At 46.2% G+C, this 25,371-nt stretch overlaps 2 protein-coding genes across 2 annotated transcripts in view; both read right to left on the reverse strand.

Annotated features, from left to right (window-relative positions):
* The window catches only part of LOC134573755 (zinc finger protein 850-like), a 788,930-nt gene that overhangs the window by 209,418 nt on the left and 554,141 nt on the right, over window positions 1-25,371 (reverse strand). The window lies entirely within an intron of this gene.
* NDC80 (NDC80 kinetochore complex component) overlaps window positions 17,012-25,371 on the reverse strand; it is a 30,045-nt gene continuing 21,685 nt past the window's right edge. The window contains exons 12-16 of the mRNA XM_063446181.1: window positions 23,975-24,064; window positions 23,365-23,457; window positions 21,395-21,525; window positions 19,667-19,769; window positions 17,012-18,076 (exon numbers count right to left, since the gene is read on the reverse strand). Coding sequence (XP_063302251.1) covers window positions 17,939-18,076; window positions 19,667-19,769; window positions 21,395-21,525; window positions 23,365-23,457; window positions 23,975-24,064 — 555 coding nt within the window. The 3' untranslated portion in view covers window positions 17,012-17,938. The remainder of the gene's footprint in view (window positions 18,077-19,666; window positions 19,770-21,394; window positions 21,526-23,364; window positions 23,458-23,974; window positions 24,065-25,371) is intronic.

Below are 25,371 nucleotides of genomic sequence, written 5' to 3' on the forward strand. Positions count from 1 at the left end.
TCCCACGGTATTAGGGAGCTATCTACTAAAAGGCTGAAAGACCTAAATTGGTCTTTCAGCCAAATTTACTAAGTAAAGATGACTTAGTATTAGTAAATTATGCCCCTACTCGCTATACCGCGAGTAGGGGCATGTCTATTAAACAGTGAGCACTGTTATAAAAAAAAAGGTCCCCCTTCCCGAGCCCCCACACGCATTTTAAAACTAAAGGGGGGACCAATTGCCCCTCCCCCACCCCTGAGCGGCGGGTGGGGGCCCTAATGTAAAATAATGGGGGACGGGACCTATTGTCCTCCCCCCGGGCCCCCACCCTTGAGCTGCAGGTGGGGGCCCTAAATCAGAATGGGGGGGACCTAATGTCCTCCCCCCTGGCCCCCACCCCTGAGCGGTTGGTGCGGGCCCTAAATTATAATTAGGCGGGGGACCTAATGTCCTCACCCCTTGCCCCCACCCCTGAAAGGTAGGTGGGGGCCCTAAATACTAATAAGGTTGGGGACCTAATGTCCTCCCTTTGGCCCCAACCCTGAGCGGTGGGTGGGGGCCCTACAGTTAAATAAGGGGGGGATCTAATGTCCTCCCCCCTGGCCCCCACCCTGGTGGGTGGGGGCCCTAAATACTAAAAAGGGGGGACCTAATGTCCTCCTCCCTGGCCCCACCCCTGAGCAGCGGGTGGGAGCCCTAAAAAAATGTTAACCCCCCCTCCCAGGTGACTAGGGGTCCCCAAACCCCTAGTCACCCCTTCCCCCCCCCAAAAAAAATTAGCCCCCTACCTACTCCTTCTCACCCTAAAAATAATGAGGGGGGACCTTTACCTAAGAACCTGTAAAAAAAACAAAAAAAAAACTTACCATTCGATGTTTTCTTTCTTCTAAAATCTTATTTTTTCAGCCCCAAAAAAAGCCAAATAAAAAACCATAATAACCGACGCAATAAAAAACAAACAAAAAAAAACGAGCGCAACAAAAAATAATCCTTCTTCACCCATGGAGGGCTCCGCGCAGGGGGGTAGGGTGAGGGGGGTAGGTAGGGGGCTAATTATTTTTTTTTGGGGGGGGGGGAAGGGGTGACTAGGGGTTTGGGGACCCCTAGTCTCCTGGGGAGGGTGGGACTTTTTTTTAGGGCCCCCTCCCGCCGCTCAGGGGTGGGGGCAGGGGGGGAGGACAATAGGTCCCCCCCTTATTAGTATTTAGGGCCCCCACCCACCGCTCTGGGGTGGGGGCCAGGGTGAAGGACCTTAGGTCCCCCCCTTTTTAGTATTTAGGGCCCCCACCCGCCGCTCAGGGGTTTTGTCTCACACACTGCCCTGATATATAACCCTGAAAAGGGCAATTCATATAACTTTGTGTACATACTGGGGCCTATATATTGCCCTGTGCATGGGATAAATATCATGACATGTGCACGGTCGCCTTGACGGCATATGCATAAACCCCACCATTACCCATTTACCAATAAAACACTGACACCATAGTTTTGGCAAAATTTATATCACAGCTTTATTGATTCTTAACATAAAATATAAAGGTCATTGTCAACAGCAGGCCAACATTGGCCTGCACAATTACCATCCTGCATTTTACAATTTTAACCCCCTGACAATGACCCACTCCCACATAACATAATACCCAAACATTGTAACATTTAACTTAACATTGAAACATGACCATTGCCATCAAAGGGCACCATCAGTGTAGGGGCATACTGAGACACCCTTACACACCCCGGTTCTGAGCTACCTACGAGCGCGAACCTACCAAACCAGTCCAAAGGCTTACCTATGAGCCCTGAACTCCAAACTTTTTCCCCATTTCACTCTTTTCTCCCCCCAACTTTACTCTCCATCCCCCGCCGCCGTGACCAAACGGGAAACACCTAAAAGCAAAGGGAGGGTGGGTGGGACAACAACAGGTAAGTGCAACTTAGATTAAAGTGATCCCTAGTTCTAAAATGGCCTCTACTTATACTCCTCTTATAACTCCACCCCACTCCATTTCCTTAAACCAATTCCTAACCACTGACCCTTAGATGCCTGTCTCCTGGCAATGTCAAGGCCCACTCCCCTTAGCTACGCTGCTCCATAGGCTACATGACATGTGCACGGTCCCCTTGTCGGAATATGCATAAACCCCACCATTACCCATTTACCAATAAAACATTGACACCATAGTTTTGGCAAAATTTATATCACAGCTTTATTGATTCTTAACATAAAATATAAAGGTAATTGTCAACAGCAGGCCAACTTTGGCCTGCACTATTACCATCCTGCATTTTACAATTTTAACCCCCTGACAATGAGCCACTCCCACATAACATAATACCCAAACATTGTAAAATTTAACTTAACATTAAAACATGACCATTGCCACCAAAGGGCACCATCCATTGCCACCAAAGGGCACCACAAGTGTAGGGGCATACTGAGACACCCTTACACACCCCGGTTCTGAGCTACCTACGAGCGCGAACCTACCAAACCAGTCCAAAGGCTTACCTATGAGCCCTGAACTCCAAACTTTTTCCCCATTTCACTCTTTTCTCCCCCCAACTTTACTCTCCATCCCCCGCCGCCGTGACCAAACGGGAAACACCTAAAAGCAAAGGGAGGGTGGGTGGGACAACAACAGGTAAGTGCAACTTAGATTAAAGTGATCCCTAGTTCTAAAATGGCCTCTACTTATACTCCTCTTATAACTCCACCCCACTCCATTTCCTTAAACCAATTCCTAACCACTGTCCCTTAGATGCCTGTCTCCTGGCAATGTCAAGGCCCACTCCCCTTAGCTACGCTGCTCCATAGGCTACATGACATGTGCACGGTCCCCTTGTCGGAATATGCATAAACCCCACCATTACCCATTTACCAATAAAACATTGACACCATAGTTTTGGCAAAATTTATATCACAGCTTTATTGATTCTTAACATAAAATATAAAGGTAATTGTCAACAGCAGGCCAACTTTGGCCTGCACTATTACCATCCTGCATTTTACAATTTTAACCCCCTGACAATGAGCCACTCCCACATAACATAATACCCAAACATTGTAAAATTTAACTTAACATTAAAACATGACCATTGCCACCAAAGGGCACCATCCATTGCCACCAAAGGGCACCACAAGTGTAGGGGCATACTGAGACACCCTTACACACCCTGGTTCGGAGCTACCTCCGAGCTCGAACCTACCAAACCAGCCCAAAGGCCTACCTATTAGCCCTGAACTCCAAACTTTTTTGCCATCTCACTCTTTTCTCCCCCCAACTTTACTCTCCATCCCCCGCCACAGCTCAGAGCTTGACTCCTCAAGCTCCTGAGCGACACCCCCCCCTAGGGAAAAGATTGCCCTCTGGAGGCCCTCCTGAAAACCCAACAATAGAAAGTCCAAGCCCACTTCGGAGACATGGACCCCATCGCGCCTATAATAACCTGGAAACATGTCCTCCAGCTCCCTGTGCCAAATTACAACCCCTCCCAACCGCTTCACATACGCTGCCATCACCTTATTGACCTTCACCTTAATTTTTTCTACTGCAGAAGGATTCCGCGCGTGTCGCCAGTGAACCATTTCCGACCATACGACCATAACCCCCGGCGCCAACTCCCTCAGCTTGTCCACATCCCTCTTCATACACTCAATCAATACCTTTTGAGGTAACAACCCCGCATCATTGCCCCCTGCGTGAAGCACCACTATGTCCGGAACCTGTCCCAAAATAATTTTGTGAAGCATTTCAACACAAATTGCATTCCAACATCAACCCCGGTAACCAAACACCGAAGCTGAACCACGGAACTTGGAAAGCCCAGCTGTAGACCACGATGTCGAACTGCAGCTCTCCGATGCGCACAGTATATGTATGAGTGGCCGACCACCCATGCCATCCGACCTGTAAGACATAATGCAAACATAGACAACCACGAAACAACCGTGAAACCCAAATTCCCCATCAACCACCATCAGGATTTATACCAACTTGTCAGGCCTGACGTAAGATCTGAACCTCACCGACTCCCACCTGCCAATCTTCTTCACTCGCTTAACCCCTCAAGCCCAGTCTTGCCGCTTCAGTAGCTGCGCCAATCCTAAAGGAATGAGTCCCGAATTGGCCCGGGTCCACTCCCAACCTTGCCAACACCTTCCGAAAAACCCTGAGGAACTGGAACTTCGATAGCGAAGAGCCGTCCTCATGCTTAAAATAGGACACCCCCGGCCTTCGCCCTCTCCTCCTGGAAGGCCGCTGCGCACCTAACCGAACACGTTTTCCCACCCGGGAGCTCCCACAACGTAACCAACGTCCCTTTTCCCAGTACATCCATTTTGGACTGCCTCAGGTTGATCACTACCCTGTTACTCCACACCTCCACATCCACCGCCTGAAGCCCCCCGGCCCCTTGGCGATTGCTGCTGACCAGCTCGCTCACACGAAATGCCCCGAAAAAAGCAAAGCTAAAACCCACGGAGAACAGTGTAACTTCGTACCCCGAAAAACACACCTCAGGCAGCACCCGGACTACCCGCTGAAGCAACTCGAACGACACCGGCCTCCTGGAATCCACCAACACCTTACCCCGCCTGAAACCTTTCAATGCCTGCCTAACGAGAAAATGTTTTGTGACATCCTCCCACCCATTAAACTTGAACAAAAAGGCTAACGCTGCTAGTTTGCGCCCGACTAACGCTGCCAAAGCCCCTGAGGTGAATGACCTACACAAGAGCCACAACATCGCGTCCATCGCGGCCTCCTTTGAGAGCTGACCCCCCGTATGCTGCACCAGTTTTTCCCATTCCCCCCACACCTTACTGTACACCATCCAGGTGGCGGGTGCCAGGGAGTCCCTGATCAGTCCGCCAAGCATGATGTCCCGAGCCGCCACATCTCGTCCGGGCAAGACATCCCTTCCGACCGGACGCCAGGCGCCACCTGCCGGAATCTCTCCCACCGCGAACGAGATAATGCATCAGCAATAACATTTAATAGTCCAGGCACGTGGCGTGCCAGAAAAACAATATTAAACCGCATACAGAACAAGACAAAATGGCGAAGAAGCTGCACCACTGGGATAGAGGACGCTGAAAGCCCATTTACTGCATCTACCATATTGTCCGAAAAGAAAACAACCTTCTTATCCCTCAACTGTGGACCCCATAGGGACAGTGCTACGACTAACGGGAACAACTCCAAGAATGCCAAGTTGCGGATCAGCGGGCTGGCCTTCCAGACCGCTGGCCTAGTTCCCGCCCACCATTGACCCGAGAAGTAAGCCCCGAAACCGATACTCCCTGACGCATCCGTAAACAGCTCCAGATCCGGGGAAGACGCCGCCGGCTCCCGAAAGAACACCTTCCCATTGAAATCCCGTAAGAATTCCCCCCAAAGGTCCAGATCGGCCTTCATAGCCGCTGAGACCCAAATAAGGTGGTGCGGGAACACCACCCCCTGCCCCCCGTTGCCCTAGCTAGGAACCTGTTAAAGACCCTCTCGACTAGATTCACCAGAAAGGCGAAATTTAGCCGACCCAACAGTGACTGAAGTGCCAGGAGCGTGACTTTCTTAGCTCCCCGCACCTCCGCCACTGCCTTCCGGAGTGTCAGCAATTTGTCCTGCGGCAGCCTACACTCCCCTTTGATCGAGTCTATCTCCAAGCCCAAGAAACTCAAGCATGTCGTAGGCCCCACCGTTTTGTCACTCACCAAGGGGATTCCAAAAACGTGCGCCACCCATTACAATGTCCTCAGTCCCATTCGGCATTCCTCCGATCCGGGAGGCCCGACACATAGGAAATCACCATCTTAGTGGTGATACCCTCAAGTTAGGTAGAGGGGGTTCCTTGAACAGCCCCGCCACCCTGCCCAACTGGACCTCCTTAAGCAATTTCTCCCTGACCACCCCCGGAAATTCCCCCACCGACTTCAAGTTGCGAAGACAATGAACCACCACCCGTTCCCGAAACGGGATCACCAACCCTTGAGTAAACCCCTCCTCGAGCAACAACACATCCTCCCGGTTAGCGTAGCGGCTTAGCCACGGTAGCATCGCACCGACCTTCACTGGCGTTGCTCCCAGTTGCAGGGGACGTGGCCGAACCTCCGGGCACCCCTCCGCGGGAGCTGTCTTACCTTTTTTAAAGCACCTGTGGAGTCCGTGGGTGCCTCCACAACCAGAGCACTCGTGCTTGAAGCTGCACGTGGCCCCCCACTTGCACTGCCCCTCGTTATATAGCCAACAATAGCCCCGTTTTTGGTTGGCCGACACGGCGGTGGAAGCGCCCATGCCGGCCCCCGGCTGAAAGGTAGACGCCTTCTGCGCCATCATAAGTTTTATCCAGAGTGGTAGGTTTATTTGGTCCCACCTTATCCCCGGATTAACCGCCAGGCGCTGACGAAACTGCTTGTCATATCGCCACCATGCCAGACCCCCGTATATGCGATACGCTTCCCAAATTCAATCCAGGTATCAAAAGAGCTGTGAACATCGCTCCGCCGCCTTTTCGCCCATCACGCTGGCCAAGATGCAGAACGCCCTCAACCAATTCCCAGTCTTAGGGATCTTCTTTTCCTCCTCCTCCTTCTTAGCCTCCTTTTTATCCTCCTCCTTGAGGTCAATGTAGTCCTCAAGGGGGAGAAGCAAAAAGAGCTCCACGAACTCCCCTTTCCTGATCCTCTCCTTCACCTCTAGTTTTAGATGACAGCCCAACGGGCCCGCAAAAGAAACATGTACATTCTGCCGCGCAACCACCGAAGGCCATGGGGTTGCTGACCGACTGTGGATGTCCTGCTCCAAGTGTTCCACTGCTCCGAGCCGTATTCCCGCAGCGCTGGGTCTCACCCGATCCGCGGGCGACCTTGAAGACGCCTGTCCGGCAACCGGGTCCGCCTTGCCTGCTGGCGACCGTCCTGATGTCCTCAACGCGGGGGGTCTCTCCCTCACAGAGGGTGACCATCTACGAGACCTGCAAGGAGAAGACATCCTGGGTAGGCTGGCTGTGGAAACCCTGCCCCGTCCCCTCTCCTCCTGGGAACTGTAACCCATCTCCCCACTAGCCGTCCGTTCCCCAGTGCCGTGAGCCTGCACAGCTGCCCGCGCCCTGTCTCTCTCCGGGGAACTCCCGCTCATGGAACTGTCGTCCCGCTGCCTCCAGCCATGCGTGGATGTCCTGCTGCCTCCAGCCATGCTGTGGATGTCCTGCTCCAAGTGTTCCACTGCTCCGAGCCGTATTCCCGCAGCGCTGGGTCTCACCCGATCCGCGGGCGACCTTGAAGACGCCTGTCCGGCAACCGGGTCCGCCTTGCCTGCTGGCGACCGTCCTGATGTCCTCAACGCGGGGGGTCTCTCCCTCACAGAGGGTGACCATCTACGAGACCTGCAAGGAGAAGACATCCTGGGTAGGCTGGCTGTGGAAACCCTGCCCCGTCCCCTCTCCTCCTGGGAACTGTAACCCATCTCCCCACTAGCCGTCCGTTCCCCAGTGCCGTGAGCCTGCACAGCTGCCCGCGCCCTGTCTCTCTCCGGGGAACTCCCGCTCATGGAACTGTCGTCCCGCTGCCTCCAGCCATGCGTCCTGACAGGGGGCACCCTACGCCGCCCCCGGGTGTGCTCTGCACCGCAGGGAAACCTGTCGTCTACGTCAGTCACCCTCCGATGGCTGCTACGTGATCGGTGCCTCCATGTGCCCTTTTGCTTGAGCCCTGCGTGCTATCCTCTTGGAGGGTGCCGACCCTCCGCGCTGTCCCTCGCTGTCACTCCCATCTGATCCTTCCCTGACGACCTGACCCACCCGTTGTCGTCCCTGCCCCGGTCGTATGGGAGACCCTGGTGAAGCGCTGTGCTCCCGCACGCTGATTGGGGAGACCCTGGGGCGTCGTGTATCGCTTTGCCCTTCTGGTCCGCTCCGTGCCCTTGCAGTCCCCCGCCTGCCCCCTGCCACCCTGCCGTCACCAACCATGATAACCCTGGGACCCGCCACTAGGGGCAACTGGAGGGGCAATGGCGTCAGAGGTCGACTCACCCGGGCAATGAGCCGCAGCTGTCCCAGCTCCACCAACAGCGCTTCCAGCGTTCCCAGGACCTGCTGCTAAGCCACTTCTCCTCGTTCTTCTCCTCGTTCAGCAGTTTTTCTGCCTCCTCGTTCGGCAGCCGAATGGCCGGCAGTATGGCAGTATGGCTACCTCTCCGTTCAACTCCCGAACGTTCAGCAGTTTTCTTACCTCCCCATTCAGGAAACGAACGGTCGGCAGTATCAGTACCTCCACGTTCGTCTCCCGAACGTTCGGTAGTTTTAGCCCATTCGCCAGTTCTCCTACCTCCACGTTCATCTCCCGAACGTTCAGCAGTTTCAGCCCTTTCTCCAGTTCTCCTACCTCCACGTTCGCTCCCGGAACGTTCGGCAGTTTCGGATTCGGTTCCCGAACCAGCAGCCTGCAATTCCTGCCTCGCCTGACGACGTGTTCGTGCGGCTGCACTGCGACGCCTCTGGCACATCACCACACAATATAAATATTTGTGTAAATATATATTTATGATTTGATATTGATAACACAGATTATCATTGGCATTAGACATGTGCAATTCGTTTCGGTCCGAATTAACACTCGGACAAATTTCATGTAATTCGGACATAATGTCCGAATAGTTGAATTGCCGAAGTGCCGAATTGCTGAAGTCCCGAAGTGCTGAAATTACCGAATTTCCGAAGTGTAGTAGTGCCGAATTGCTGAAGTGCCGAAGTTGCCAAAGCTCCGAGGTGTCAAAGTGCCGAAGCACAGTATTGCCTAAGTACTAATATACTTACCCAGTGAAAGAAAAAAGAATGTTACACTTTTAGATAAAAAGTATACAAACATAGCCAGGATTCAGCTGTAAGCATTTGCAACACTTACAACAATCAAGTAACATACATTCATATAAAATGTAAGTTACTTAGACAGTCAGTGTAATGACAGGAATGAATAAGTAGATAACTCCCTAATTCCCACGTTATTAGGGAGCTATCTACTAAAAGGCTGAAAGACCTAAATTGGTCATTCAGCCAAATTTACTAATACTAAGTAAACATTACTTAGCATTAGTAAATTATGCCCCTACTCGCTATACCAGCTTGTGGCTGCTCACTGTAAAAAAAAAAAAAGGGTCCCCCCTCCCTGAGCGGGTGGGGGCCCTAAAGTAAAAAAAAGGGGGGAAGGACCTATTGTCCTCCCCACTGGCCCACCACCTCTGAGCGGTGGGTGGGGGCCCTAAATAAAAATGGGGGGGACCTAATGTCCTCACCCTTGGCCCCCACCCCAGAGCGGTAGGTGGGGGCCCTAAATACAAATGGGGGGGGACCTAATGTCCTCCCCCTGTCCCCCACCCCTGAGCGGTGGGTGGGGGCCCTAAATACAAATGGGGGGACCTAATGTCCTCCCCCCGGCCCCCACCCCTGAGCGTTGGGTGGGGGCCCTAAACAAAAATAAGGGGGGGAACCTAATGTCCTCCCCCTGGCCCCCACCCCTGAGCGGTGGGTGGGGGCCCTAAATACAAATTGGGGGGGGAGCTAATGTCCTCCCCCCTGAGCGGCAGGTGGGGGCCCTAAATACATATTTAACACCCCTCCCCCCAGGTGACTAGGGGTCCAAAAACCCCTAGTCACCCTCTCCCCAAAAACAATTAAGTCCTACCTACTCCCCTCACCCTAAAAATAATGAGGGGGACCTTTAACTAAATACCTGTAAAAATAAATAAAAATAAACTTACCATTCAATGTTTTCTTTCTTCAAAAATCTTATTTTTTCAACCACAAAAAAAGGCCAAAAAAATCCTTAATAACCGACGCAATAAAAGAAAATAAAAAACGAGCGCAAAAAAAAATAATCCATCTTCACCCGGCGAGGGCTCCGCGCAGACTGAGCTCTGCAGGGCGGGGCAAGGCTTATAAAGCCTTGCCCCGCCCTGCAATTAGGCTCAGAGCACTCTGATTGGTGGGTTTAAGCCATCCAATCAGAATGCTCTGACAGGTAAATGAAGAGACTGACAGGTAAGTCTCTACATTTACCTGTCACAGCACTCTGATTGGTTGTTTTTAAATCGACCAATCAGAGTGCTCTGTGTCATTTTACACAGCTTGGGAAAGTTCTTTGGAATTTTCCCACGCTGTGTAATTTGACTCATAACACTCTGATTGGTGGATTAAGTAACCAATCAGAGAGTTATGAGTCAAATTACACAGCGTGGGAAAATTCCAAAGAACTTTCCCACACTGTGTAAAATGACACAGAGCACTCTGATTGGTGGATTTCAAACCAACCAATCAGAGTGCTGTGACAGGTAAATGTAGAGACTTACCTGTCAGTCTCTTCATTTACCTGTCAGAGCACTCTGATTGGATGGCTGAAACCCACCAATCAGAGTGCTCTGAGCCTAATTGCAGGGCTGGGCAAGGCTTTATAAGCCTTCCCACGCCCTGCAGAGCTCAGTCTGCGCGGAGCCCTCCATGGGTGAAGATGGATTTTTTTTTTGCGCTCGTTTTTTATTTTGTTTTAATTGCGTCGGTTATTATGGATATTTATTTGGCCTTTACTGGGGCTGAAAAAAGAAGATTTTAGAAGAAAGAAAACATCGAATGGTAAGTTTATTTTTATAGGTACTTAGTTAAATGGTCCCCCCTCATTATTTTTAGGGTGAGGGTGGTAGGTAGGAGTTTATTTTTTGGGGGGGGGGCTCCCACCCGCCGCTCAGGGGTGGGGGCCAGGGGGGGAGGACATTAGGTCCCCCCCTTATTCTTGTTTAGGGCCCCCACCCACCACTCAGGGGTGGGGGCCAGGATAATAGGTCCCCCCCAGTTTGTATTTAGTACCCCCACCCACCGCTCAGGGGTGGGGGCCAGGGGGGAGGACATTAGGCCCCCCCAATTTGTATTTAGGGCCCCCACCCACCGCTCAGGGGTGGGGGCCAGGGGGAAGGACAATATGTCCCCCCCCCTTATTCTTGTTAAGGCCCCCACCCACCGCTCAGGGGTGGGGGCCAGGGGGGAGGACATTAGGTCCCCCCCCTTATTCTTGTTTAGGGCCCCCACCCACCGCTCAGGGGTGGGGGCCAGGGGAGAGGACATTAGGTCCCCCCCATTAGTAGTTAGGGCCCCCACCCGCCGCTCAGGGGTGGTGGCCAGTGGGAGGACATTAGGTCCCCCCATTTGTATTTAGGGCCCCCACCCGTCGCTCAGGGGTGGGGGCCGGTGGGGAGGACAATAGGTCCTCCCCCCTTTTTTCACTTTAGGGCCCCCACCCGCTCAGGGAGGGGGGGGGACCCTTTTTTATTTTTTTATTTATTTTTTTAACAGTGAGCAGCCAAAGGCTGTTTAATAGACATGCCCCTACTCGCGGTATAGCGAGTAGGGGCAGATTATTTACTAATACTAAGTAATTTTTACTTAGTATTAGTAAATTTGGCTGAAAGACCAATTTAGGTCTTTCAGCCTTTTGGTAGAAAACTCCCTAATACTGTGGGAATTAGGGAGTTATCTACCAAGCGGCTGCAAGAAAAGTTCCGAAATGCCAGAGTTCCGAAGTAGCTGAAGTTCTGAAGTGCCAAAGTTGCCGAAGTGCCGAAGTTCCGAAGTGTCTAAGATCCGAAGTGGCCGAAGTGGCCGAAGTGGCAAAGTTCCGAAGTGGTCAAGTGCCGAAGTTCCGAAGTGTCGAATTGCCGAAGTCCCGAATTGATGAAGTCCCGAATTTCGGAATGCCGATCCGAGCCAAATATTTTCCCCATGCACATGCCTAATTGGCATTATTGGGAAAGCATTGTATATGGAGCTTTGATATTTCATGTGTTCTGAATGTGATACCACGTGATTAGCCTAAATCTTATTTGAATACTATGCTTACTATGGAAATGCGGACAATAGAAAATTATTGAAATTGATATAAAGAAAATTAAATCAGAAAATGTTTATTGAAGGGGGGATGCGCCGATACAGCTCCCCGCCAAGGGCACTGTGCGTTTATTGAAGGGGGGTGCACCTATACAGCTCCCCGCCAAGGGAACTGGAGACCCTAGGTACGCCTCTGCCGGCGTATGACTCTGTGAAGAAATGTAACAGGGGCTAGAGTTGGTAAGAGCTTTATAGGTAAGGGTTAGTGTTTTGAATTTACACCTATAGGATACAGGAAGCCAGTGTACGCATCGACAGAAGGGTGAGGTATGGGAGGAGCGACGCGTGAGAAAGATCAGCCTGTCGGCAGCATTCATTACTGATTGTAGCGAGGCAGTTCGGCTTCTGGGGAGAGAATTACAGTATTCCATGAGAGAGATTACCAGAACATGAACAAGCTCCTTGGCAGCATCTTGCATGAAAAACGGGCGGATGCGGGCAAGGTTTTTAATGTGGAATAAACAGGTTCTAGCAACATACTGGATGTGAGGTGCAAAGCTGAGACCAGGATCAAAGATAACACCAAGACAACGACATAGAGATGCATTAAGACAGGGGTCCTCAAACTTCGGCCCTCCAGATGTTGCTGAACTACAACTCCCATGATTCTCTGGCTATCTATGCAATTCAAAGAATCATGGAAGTTGTAGTTCAGCAACATCTGGGGGGCCAGAGTTTGAGGACCCCTGCATTAAGACAATGCATATCACAAGGAAAGTTCAGTAAATCAATGCAGAGCGTGGAGACACTGAATGTCAGCGATGCACACTGTGCATCACTGCCCCAGGAAGCACCTCCAGTGGCCATCTGAGGGGTGGCCACTAGAGGTGTCCAAAGGCTTTAGTGTAAACACTGCCTTTTTCCTGAAAAGCCTGCCCAGACGGACTATACAGGTGATACTCAAAAAATATGAATATCGTGCAAAACTTCATTTATTTCAGTAATGCAACGTAAAAGAGGAAACTTATATATGAGATAGACGCATTACATGCAAAGCAAGATATTTCAAGCCGTGATTTGTCATAAGTGCGTTGATTATGGCTTACAGCTCATGAAAACCCCAAATCCACATTCTCAGTAAAGTAGAATATTACATGCAATCAATAAAACAAGGAGTGTACATAGAACAATATCGGACCTCTGAAAAGTATAAGCATGCATATGGACTCAGTACTTGGTTTGGGCCCCTTTTGCAGCAATTACTGCCTCAATGCAGCATGGCATGGAAGCTAACAGCCTGTGGCACTGCAGAGGTGTTATGGAAGACCAGGATGCTTCAATAGCGGCCTTCAGCCCTTCTGCATTGTTCAGACTTATGTCTTTCATCTTTCTCTTGGCATTGCCCCGTAGATTCTCTATGGGGTTCAGGTCAGACGAGTTTGCTGGCCAATCAAGCACAGTAATCCCACAGTCATTGAACCAGGCTTTGGTGCTTTTGGCAGTGTGAGCATGTGCCAAGTCCTGCTGGAAAATGAAGTCAGCATCCTCATAAAGCTCGTCTGCGGAGGGAAGCATGAAGTGCTCCAAAATTTCCTGGTAGACGGCTGCGTTGACCCTGGACTTAATGAAGCACAGTGGAGCAACACCAGCAGATGACATGGCTCCCCAAATCAACACAGACTGTGGAATCTTCACACTGGACTTCAAGCATCTTGCAGTGTGTGCCTCTCCATTCTTCCTCCAGACTCTGAATCCTTGGTTTCCAAATGAGATGCAAACGTTGCTCTCATCAGAAAAGAGGACTTTGGACCACTGAGCAACAGACCAGGTCTGTTTTTCTTTAGCCCAGGTAAGACGCTTCTGACATTGTTTGTTGTTCAGGAGCGGCTTGACAAGAGGAATACGACATCTGAAGCCCATGTCCAGGACCCGTCTATGTGTGGTGGCTCTTGATACACTGACTCCAGTCTCAATCCACTCCTTGTGAAAGTCCCCAACACATTTGAATGGGTGCTTGTGCACCTTTTTCTTCCACACTTTTCCCTTCCACATAACTTTCAATTAATGTGCTTTGATACAGCACTTTGGGAACATCCAACTTCCTTCGCAATTACCTTTTGAGGCTTTCCCTTCTGATGGAGGGTGTCAATGATGGTTTTCTGCACAACTGTCAGGTCAGCAGTCTGCCCCATGATTGTGATTCCTACTGAACCAGACTGAGAGACCATTTAAAGGCTCAGAAACCCTTTGCAGGTGTTATGGCTTACTTAGCTGATTAGAGTGGGACACTGTTAGCCTAGAACAGGCATAGGCAACCTTCGGCACTCCAGATGTTTTGGAGTACACTTCCCATGATGCTTTGCCAGCATTATGGGTGTAAGAGCACTATGGGGGATGTAGTCCACAACATCTTGAGTGCCGAAGGTTGCCTATCCATGTCCTAGAATATTGCACCTTTTCTCAATATTCTAATTTACTGATTGTGGATTTGGGGTTTTCATAAGCTGTAAGCCATAATCATCGCACTTATAACAAATCACGGCTTGAACTATCTTGCTTTGCATGTAATGCGTCTATCTCATATATTAGTTTCCCCTTTTACGTTGCATTACTGAAATAAATTAAGTTTTGCACGATATTCTAATTTTTTGAGTGTCACCTGTACTCACTAGAACAACTACATTAAGCTGAAGTAGTTCTGGTAATATAGTGTTCCTTTAAATAATGTTAATGTAAACAATGTTCCAGGCCAAATGGTATTCACCCACGAGTACATAGGGAGTATGGTGTAAAAATATCCAAACCACGGTTTTTAATCTTTCAGGAAATGTACCAGAAGATTGGAGAAAAGCAGATGTGGTGTCTTTATTTAAAAAGTTCAACCTGAAAATTACAGACCTGTGAGTTAACATCCATAGTTGGGAAATTATTTGAAGGGCTGTTAAAGGATAATATTGAAATATTAATTTTGAACAACAATCTCATTAGTAGGAATCAACATGGTTTTAGAACAGAACGGTCATGTCAAGCTAACCTAATTGCACCCTATTAAGAAGTTCGTAAAAATATAAATCAGGGTGATCCAATAGATGTGGTCTACTTGGATTTTGCTAAGATATTTAATAAAGTTCTACACCAAATCTTATTGCTAAATCTTAAATAAGTTGGCTTAGATGACAAATCTTGTTCTTAGATAGAACAATGGCTTCAGGATAAATTGCAGAGTAGTTGAAAATGGAAAAATCAAATTAGATAAAAAATGGTTAGTGGAGTGACTGGGTCCACTTCTCTTTAATCTGTTAATAAATGACCTTGAAGTGAGCATTGAATTACATTTATCAGTGTTTGCAAGTAGCACAAAACTAGGAAAGATAATAGTCTGAACATTATATAATGTCTCTACAGAGGGATTTTGATAAATTGGAGGAATGGGCAGGCGAGTGGCAGATGAGATTTAATAGAGATATATGCAAAGTCATGCATTTTGTCATAAGGAACCCACAAGCAACTTATACATTAATCACCAAATATGTGGTGCTTGCAGTATTGGGAGATGCAAATTCTGTGAATTCCCCCAAAATAAAACATGTGTAGGAAAAAACGAAGTTGACCAAGGTTTGTGGTAAAATGCTTATATATTAAGTTACACAGCCTGGGGCATATATTCTTTATCAATATATACTTGTGTGTAGTGGTTTTGGATTCTGTGACTCCTATTAAAGCTGTAATCTTAACATGACAAATTTTAGCTTTAAAACTGTAACTCACTCCTTGCAGTATTTGTTTTATAACTTTTACTAAAATGTAATTGAAATCCTAGCCATATTGGATGTTTTAACAAGGACTAATTAGTGAATCTATGTTGAGTTTGTTTTCTTTAGCGGCACTTGATGTGTACAAATTATTAAATATAAAACGAAAAAACTTTTTTTTTTTTTTTGCATTTCGTAATATTTTATTCCAATGTAATATTGTGTTATGTATTCATCTAGGGCAGTGGTTCCCAAATGAGTCCTCAATGAACGCTACCAGTCCAGGGTTTTTGGATTGCTCTGTTGTGTCCAAGATGTTTTTTTCTTTTATTTCTAAAAACACCTTAGATACAACTGGGTAATCCCTGAATCCTGGACTGGTTTGGGAACCGCTGATCTAGGGTATCACAAAAAAGCCCCATTTCTCCTTTAAAACATTTTATATTATGGGTGCACTTAGACAGAAAGGGGGAAATTGTGACAGAATGAACACATGGCACACGTGTCAAAAATAATTGTCACAAAAATGTCACATCTCAAAAAAGTATTGATCCTTAAAGGAACATAAACATGCATTCCTGACCCTAAAGTGTTAAAAACACAATCTAGCCCCTTTGCCCCCCTAAATATAAAATCTTACTTTTATTCCAGTCTCCTGGTGCTGGCTTTGCCCCTGATCTGCCTGTTTGGCTGACATCATCAGAAGTGGTGATCTGAGCCAATCACAATGCTTTCTCATAGGAAAGCATTGGATTGGCTGAGAAGGTCAAGAAGGCAGATCAGGGGCAGAGCCAAACACAGCCCTGGCCAATCAGCATTTCCTCATAGAGATGAATTGAATCAATGCCATTCTATGTGGAAAGTTCAGTGTCTGCATGCAGAGGGTGGAGACACTGAATGTCGGTCACACTGTGCAGCACTGCCCCAGGGAGCACCTCTAGTAGGCATCTGAGGAGTGGCCAGTGGAGGTATCCCTAGGCGGTAATGTAAACACTGCATTTTCTCTGAAACAAACAGTGTTTACATCAAAAAGCCTGAAGGGAATGATTCTACTCACCAGAACAAATACAGATTCGGTAAATACATACATATATATTTAAATGCCTAGGTGTTTTTTGTTTTAACTATATATTCATGGGTATAATTTACATGTATGCGAGTTATTGACCAGAGGAGGAATCTTCCCTTTTGTGGCACTCATTGCTTCAAATTGTTTTTGTTTCTTTTCCTTCTTTTGGATGAACAGCATAAAAACGACGGGTTTTAAAGTTTAGACTCCATGGACTGGAGTCTCTTTTTTTCTACCTACATTACTATGCAACTTCATTCTGTACAGGAATATAAAAATCCAGAAATGGAAAAAGATAAATACACTGTTTTACTATTTACTTTTACTTTAAACGAAATACTTTAACAAAGTCAGTTTATTAGAGATAAATAAGAAAATGAGTCAAATACCGTGAAAATATTTACAAGCCAGAACGAGTCTAAGAAGAGTGAGTGTAATAACAAATATACAATTTCTACTAACATACAGAGAAATAAAAACAACGATTCAGCCATAATTCTACCACTTCGACAAATACCCAGGCTAACTCTGGCCTCAGGTACCTATTGGCTGCTGGATGACGGACATCACTGCAACAGATAAAATGGAGCCATGTAAACAGGAATGGACGTTATTCCATTATTCTTTAAGATGGGGGGGGAATACAAAGCCTTGCTCATTCAGTTTAACTATCCTTCAACCCCACACAACCAGCTTTAAGGATATAGTGAAGGGAAGGATAAGAGAGACTCTGGAATGGGCTGTCTGAGCTGCCTTCTTGAAATTACCAGTATCTCTCCAGCACTGAATCTTACTTTCTGTTTTTTATCAGAACTATGATGTATCTACTCATAGAAAGGTAGTTTAAGGCTGTATTCTGACAGTGGTGATGAGAGGGAAGGTCGCCCCCGTTTTAGTTCATGTCTCGGCCATGCATGTAAATACTGTAATTTCTTTGACAACATGAGAAATAACTTATCAACTCTACAATATGAAAAACAGGGACCAGCAGCTTCCTGACACGAGTATAGAAGATAACACAGTGTGCAGAGATACAATAAATGCAGTCAAACTGCTTCTGCCATTTGCAATCTGTCCAGACGGACATGTTTCAGTAAGGGAATATCAGTAACTAGTAACAGCTGGCTGCTGGCCTTCATATTCTGAAAGTCTAGTCAGATCCATCGGTGAAGAGAACCTATGGATCAGACGGCTTTGTCATAATGTATAGTTTGCTCCGTCAGACAGCGATTAAGGACTAAAACTTTATTAAACTACATTAAAGAAGTCAGTATCCAGGACTGTTCAGAATCATGGCTTTTTCCTCGTATTTTGTTAAAAGTTCTTGGAGATCCGCCAACAGATCTTCTTTCATAAACTCCTCATACTCCTTCTCCACCTTCAGACGCTTCTCCTCCAGGTGTTTCTGAAAAGTACGTTACATCGTTACATGTAAGACAGTATCAGACTATATTAATCTACTCCAACATTGAACAACCGTGTTTATTTTTCCTGACGGTTTATTTTGCAGCAATGAGTTCACCCACTAAAACAGATACAAAGGTATTTAAGAACAGGGACTAAAATGTATATCTCCTATAAATGGATTTAGAACAAAATCAAACTACAATAACTTGGCGCGATATATATGTAATCAATATCTAAACGTTACTTAAAAGGCCTTAATGTTCATAAACAAATCATACGTAAAGAAAAATAATTGTGCAATAAGTTAAACGGACAGGTAGATTACAGCAAAGGAGTGTACACATCACAAACCTTCGCAGTCAACAAACAATGAAGAGATTGTTAAATCCTCACATTTGCCGGCCTTGTACCGGTCCCTGGATACTACATCCATTGTGATTGGAGCAGGGAGTCAGGTTGCTGGGGATTAGGGTAATATACAAAGGACCTTCTGACACATTGGAAAACGCAGAAAATGTTTAGCCAGAGGAGATAAGGCCAATTTCATAGGGGGTATTTTATATTCTAATGTTTAATGGACAATGTTGTTTAGGATGGCAGTATGTGTTTCAGCAGATAATTATTTGCTCAACTCCCAATTTCATAGAAAAGTGTCCTACTCCTCCCAATAATGGCATCAACCCCTCTTCTGGCAATTTTTTATTTTTATAATTCTTTAGTTTTTGCAGTGCAAGAGAAACAAGCTTGCAATGCCACGGCGGCACTTACAGGCAATTGAAAACAAGCATAGTTGAACATTTGCATGGCATTCAGAGAAATGGCACAATTTTATAAAATGTATAATGCAAGTTGAATACAGGCTAAATAAGTACGTCTAATGTGGTGGGTCACATTGAGGACAGCAAGCCTGAGACATTAAAAACATGTATGGGCACATTTGGCTTAGGAGGTCGGGTTTGCTTAATTATATAGGAATGAACAATGAAAACCTATTGAGCAGAAACGTAGAATGAATACACAGTCTAGCTATACTATTGGGGGGGGAGATAAGGAGGGGGGGGGAGACTCAATATCGGGGTCTCCACGCAGCAGACGTGAGGGCAAGGAGAGCGGCTGCCTCTCCCTGGCTCCATCACCTGCAAGTCGCGGTGTGTCACCTCGGGCACTTGTTTGTGGGAAACTCTCGATTGAGGTGTCAGGATGCTCATCTCGGTGCCCCTACTTTGGGAAGCGAACCCCGGCATGTCTTTTGGCATTATTCTGGTGAGTATTTCCATAAAGTCAGCATTTATAGTGGGAGCCCGGCCAACATGCGACTGCTCAGCTAGCAGGTCAGACTCCGCCCCCCCCTTCTGGCATCTTAAAAGGACAGAGGCCAAGGTCAGGTTTCACAAAGCAGTAACACTATTTCTTGCATAGTCTATAAATCCTTCATGGCCCAGCGCTCTATTTGCATATTGTAACCCGGAATATTTCACAGAACTCTGCACAAGAAAGGTAAAAACAGAGAAATGTACACCTACCCCAGCAACAACCAGCAATTCATATAAACATTGTTAAAAAGGCCTCCCACGTCTATTAAACTCACCTCTATCACTGCCATGTGATTAGCCACAGCATTAACCACACGCACCAGCTTGCTTCCCACCTGTCGCATCTCTTCCTCAGCCTGATGTTCCACTAGCTGCAGCCTAATGAGAAATAAGAGGATATTCACTATTTATGGATTCCCTGGGAGTAGTCAAAAATGAAAAATACATGGAATTGCGTTGTGGCTCCTTGATACATTTCCCCCCTAAATATGAGGGGGGAAAAAAAGAGCAGTCATAGCACCAGCGTAAGATATGACACAGAATGAAATCTTCAGTTGAACTGAACTTTGCAAATGTATAGCAGCGGTAGAGCTCACCCCACCGTTACACTGTATAAAAGGGCCACTAAGGAGTTCCAAGAGATAGGGTGTACAGCGGTGGGAGAGATGGGAGGCTGCTGTCTTCACATGGAAATCAGGAGCTGAAAAAGTCATTCACCCAAAGATACAGCTTTAAAAAGTTTAGGCTGTGGCTGACCAATCAAAAAATGTAAATTCCTAAATTAAAGAATATGAATTATGTATTATTCCAGCTCGGTGCAGTGGATATGTTAGCAATAGTTTCTGGACACCGTTGCCTGCGTTCATCTTATTAAACAGTTAATGGATGAGAACCAAAGTTGGGGCTCTCCCTGGAACCTACAGACCACCTCCTACTTGCCACATTTTTAATCCACTTCCACGTTGATAATTATATTTCCATACTATAAATGGAATTTGTTGGCTTTCAGCTTGTCAACACTGTCAAGGTTGGATAAAAATAGCATTGGTAACGAGGTCATGTTAATTCTGTATCATCATTGTGGCTGAGAAAATTATGCAGACATGTTCTAGAAGAGCTGCCTTAGAGATGGAAAAGAAACCTGGTTAAATCACACATCCAGTGCAAGACTTGAACATATGTGTAATGTTATTAGCTGGAGGTTTGGCAACCTATTATTTGTTTAGCCGTCTACTTTAGTTCACCATGACTGGGTACAACTCATTAAAATTAACTCGCTATTGATTTTAATCTTTCTTTTGCTTTAGCGGATCTGTCATGGGCCATTCAAGGAAACGCCGCGCATTCCCAGGAACAGAGGCAAAGGCATCTGTATTGGGCATGCGCGATGCTCCGTGAAGAACAGAGGATGGTCACAGAAAACAAGGGATGCCACAGGGAAGGGAGTAGTCTGGGAAAATGGGACTTGACAAACCTCGACAAAGTAAATGGAGTTTGCCTTAAGCTCCACTCCTTGTCAAGTGAAGGAAAAATACACAAAGCAAAGTTGTCCCTATTTTGTCTTATGTATGTTCTGAAAATAAAAAAAGCAAAAATGAAGAAAAGAAGAACAAATTCAGAAAGAGGAAGAGAAGAGGAAATGATTGGAGAAAGATAAGTTTGGGCCGACAGAGCCACAGTAATTTTGAATACAAAATGTATGCTTTAAAGTTTCATAGTAGTTTGTAATATGCATTAAGTTTGCGATGGAGTTGAGCAGAGCTGGACCTTTCAGATAATCTACATGAAGTATATATTTAGGGTTACTCCAAGCACTATAATCACCTAGTGTTTTGCTGTGGTCATAGTGCTTGAAGTTTGTATTGCAGTGTTTAATTTTGAAATGCTACACATATAAAGTTAAAGTCCTTTGCTATCGCATTTTATTAAACCAGTTTTTTGGTTGGAGTAGCTTTTTCAAGCAAACTGCTGTGTCTGTGTTGGGGTTTTTATACAATACCCACTCTTGTTGGACTTTCTGAAGTTCTTTCATAGCTTCATCCAGACTCTTGTTAACCCCAGACTCGAGCAGCTGTCGGTGCTTCTCTAACGATTCGATCTCAGAGATCCATTTTTTCTCATCGTCATCAATTTCCTGAACATTGGTAGTCAACAGGAGGATTTAGAAAAACCAAACAACAACAAAATGATCCCACACACAGATCAGGTCTATGGAGACTATGCATGTAGTATTCTAAAATACACAGGAACATAGTTCAGCTATATTCCAGTTAACATGATTATATGCATTAAAAAATAAATAAAAACACACACACACACACCTTTGTCATTCTAAGGCATACAAAGCATCATGGGAGTTGTCGTTCAACAACATCTGGGGGATCTACCTTTTGGGCATCCCTGGTATAGAGGATACAACAAGTCACTCCTCTCCTTCCTTCAATCACCACTAGCGCCATCTCAAATCATCCTCACCAATATTTCACTCCCCAAGCTCATCTCTTGTTTCTGACTAGAAGGTGATGATATCTGCAGTTATTCCCATTCTACACACTGATCATCATGCTATCCCAGTTATTCCTCCATTCACTGAGCAGCTCTATCTTAAGTAATCAGTTTGTCCTTCATTTTAATCACAGGTGCTCATCATGGCTCTATATGAGAAGAGCTGACCTTGCATAACCCTCAGTACATGCAGCTGATAACCCATCCTTCAGCTTTGGATAACCCACACCTTCCTCAACCTAGCAGCTAAACACACAGTCCCAACCCTAGGTCACTCACACCTTCTTTAGCCTGAGCAGCTAAACACACAGTCCTAACCTCAGGTCACCCGCACCTTCCTAATCATGAGCAGCTAAACACACAGTCCCAACCTCAGGTCACCCGCACCTTCCTCAGCCTGAGCAGCTAAACACACAATCCTAACCTTGGGTCACCCACCCCTTCCTCAGCCTGAGCAGCTAAACACACAGTCCTAACCTCAGGTCACCCGCACCTTCCTAATCATGAGCAGCTAAACACACAGTCCTAACCTCAGGTCACCCGCACCTTCCTCAGCCTGAGCAGCTAAACACACAGTCCCAACCTTGGGTCACTCACACCTTCCTCAGCTTGAGCAGCTAAACACACAATCCTAACCTGGGTTATCCACCCCTTCCTCAGGCTGAGCAGCTCAACACACAATCCTAACCGTGGGTCACCCACCCCTTCCTCAGCATGAGCAGCTAAACACACAGTCCCAACCTTGGGTCACTCACGCCTTCCTAATCATGAGCAGCTAAAAACACAATCCTAAACTCGGGTCACGCACACCTTCCTCAGCCGGAGCAGCTAAACACACAGTCCCAACCTTGGGTCACTCACACCTTCTTTAGCCTGAGCAGCTAAACACACAGTCCTAACCTTGGGTTACCCACCCCTTCCTCAGCATGAGCAGCTAAACACACAGTCCCAACCTCGGGTCACTCACACCTTCCTCAGCCTGAGCAGCTAAACACTCAGTCCCAACCTTGGGTCACTCACACCTTCCTCAGCATGAGCAGCTAAACACACAATCCTAAACTCGGGTCACCCACCCCTTCCTCAGCCTGAGCAGCTAAACACACAGTCCTAACCTCGGGTCACCCACCACTTCCTCTGCCTGAGCAGCTAAACACACAGTCCTAACCTCGGGTCACCCACCACTTCCTCTGCCTGAGCAGCTAAACACACAGTCCCAACCTTGGGTCACTCACACCTTCCTCTGCCTGAGCAGCTAAACATACCGTCCCAAACTCTGGGCACCCACACCTTCTTCTGCCTGAGCAGCTAAACATACAATCCCAAACTTGGGTCACCACCCGCAGCTTCCTCTGGTTGATCAGCTAGACACTCATGCTCTTCCAATGTTATCTGTATCTCCTTTAGTCAATTTCGAGTCATTAATACTGTATATGAGTTTCTATGTATTGACTAATTGCCCAAGTCCTACCTCCAGTTTCTGCTGGTAAAGCTCTTCAAGTTTTTGGGCCTCGTCCTTGTGAATCTTCACATCGTTCTTCTTTTCTTCTATTACAGTGCTCACCTAGAACAAGACCGCATTAGTAGTCTGAGGATTGTAAGGACATTGAGATCTGATTGGGATCAACTTGGACAGGCTGCTCTGTTTAGGAAAGGAGTTCTAGTTATAGAGAAATGTTTTCAACTGAACTGGTAAAAAAAGATATATGTAAAAATACCTGGAATATGGATGAAGCAAAGCTAGAACTAAAAGAACATTTAACTATATAAGAAAATGGGGTGATGGCATAACTGGCCATATCTGATTAAACAAATTAAACTAAGAATTCACTTAACAGTAACTGCAAAAATGTGGCATTGTGATGGGCCTTAAGATTAACATCTTTACAAATGGTTTTGGTCAAGAGCATGACATCTACTATTGGTGTTTTTATAAATGATCTACAATAGCAATGGCATGGTGGAGCTGGACTGTGAGAGGGTTACTCGGGGGAGGAGATACATGAAAAGGAACGTTAAGGCTCCACCTGTGAGGATCTAAGAAAACACTTTATGTTCCTACAAGTATTTATGTTACTCACCTGTTCAATCATGTTCTCCACCTCCATCTTCTTATTTGTAGCACTTGTTATTTGACCTTCAGACTGTGACAACATTTCTACCAGTGGAACCTTTAAATGTTAATGTAGAATGTCACCATAAATTATAGAGCAAAGCATGTCAAAGCTTTATGACTTTATAGTACAAGAGCTCAGAGACAACATGAAAACAGACAATCCACTGATCCACATTGGTCAAGGCCCTTACAGGCCAAAACTCGGGTCATCACCAACTAGAAGGAGAATATGTGCATCAGATGTGCTAGGTACAGAACAGATGGATTACCAGATTTACTTTTTAACAGGTATGAAGCACCCTGTCCCCCCTCCCCTAAATAAATTCAGTTTGGTTAGCATACCCTATCAGTCATCTGGTTAAATACAGTTTGGTGAGCATACCCTATGAGTCATCTGGTTACATACAGTTTGGTGAGCATACCCTATCAGTCATCTGGTTACATACAGTTTGGTGAGCATACCCTATCAGTCATCTGGTTACATACAGTTTGGTGAGCATACCCTATCAGTCATCTGGTTAAATACAGTTTGGTGAGTATACCCTATCAGTCATCTGGTTAAATAGAGTTTGGTGAGCATACCCTATCAGTCATCTGGTTAAATACAGTTTGGTGAGTATACCCTATCAGTCATCTGGTTAAAGACCGTTTGGTGAGCATACCCTATCAGTCATCTGGTTAAATACAGTTTGGTGAGCATACCCTATCAGTCATCTTGTTAAAGACAGTTTGGTGAGCATATCCCATCAGTCATCTGGTTACATACAGTTTGGTGAGCATACCCTATCAGTCATCTGGTTAAAGACAGTTTGGTTAGCATACCCTATCAGTCATCTAGTTAAAGACAGTTTGGTTAGCATACCCTATCAGTCATCTGGTTAAAGACAGTTTGGTTAGCATACCCTATCAGTCATCTTGTTAAATACAGTTTGGTGAGTATACCCTATCAGTCATCTTGTTAAATACAGTTTGGTTAGCATATCCCATCAGTCATCTGGTTAAATACAGTTTGGTTAGCATATCGTAGTGACTGATCTCTTGGTCACAGGTTGGTTAGCACACTAATGTTCAGCTGGTTAGGCACCAAATTGGAAAATTGTTGCATATTTAAAAAGTTGTGATCTGTAACAGAAATTGAAATCCAATATATATTGTTTTATTATTTATATAGTGCCAGCAAATTCCGTAGCGCTATATATGATGCACTCCGTAAATTACTTTTCTTATGCTGCACTAAAATATCTTTTTATAAGAAGTTAGAATTTATTTATGTATAAGTCACATCCAATTAAAGCCCTTTTTCATCCTTAAATAAACAATTTATAGCATGTTTTGGTGCAATAAATGAGAAAGATGGAAATT

This window comes from Pelobates fuscus, chromosome 1 (assembly GCF_036172605.1).
Source record: "Pelobates fuscus isolate aPelFus1 chromosome 1, aPelFus1.pri, whole genome shotgun sequence".
Lineage (NCBI taxonomy): Eukaryota > Metazoa > Chordata > Amphibia > Anura > Pelobatidae > Pelobates > Pelobates fuscus.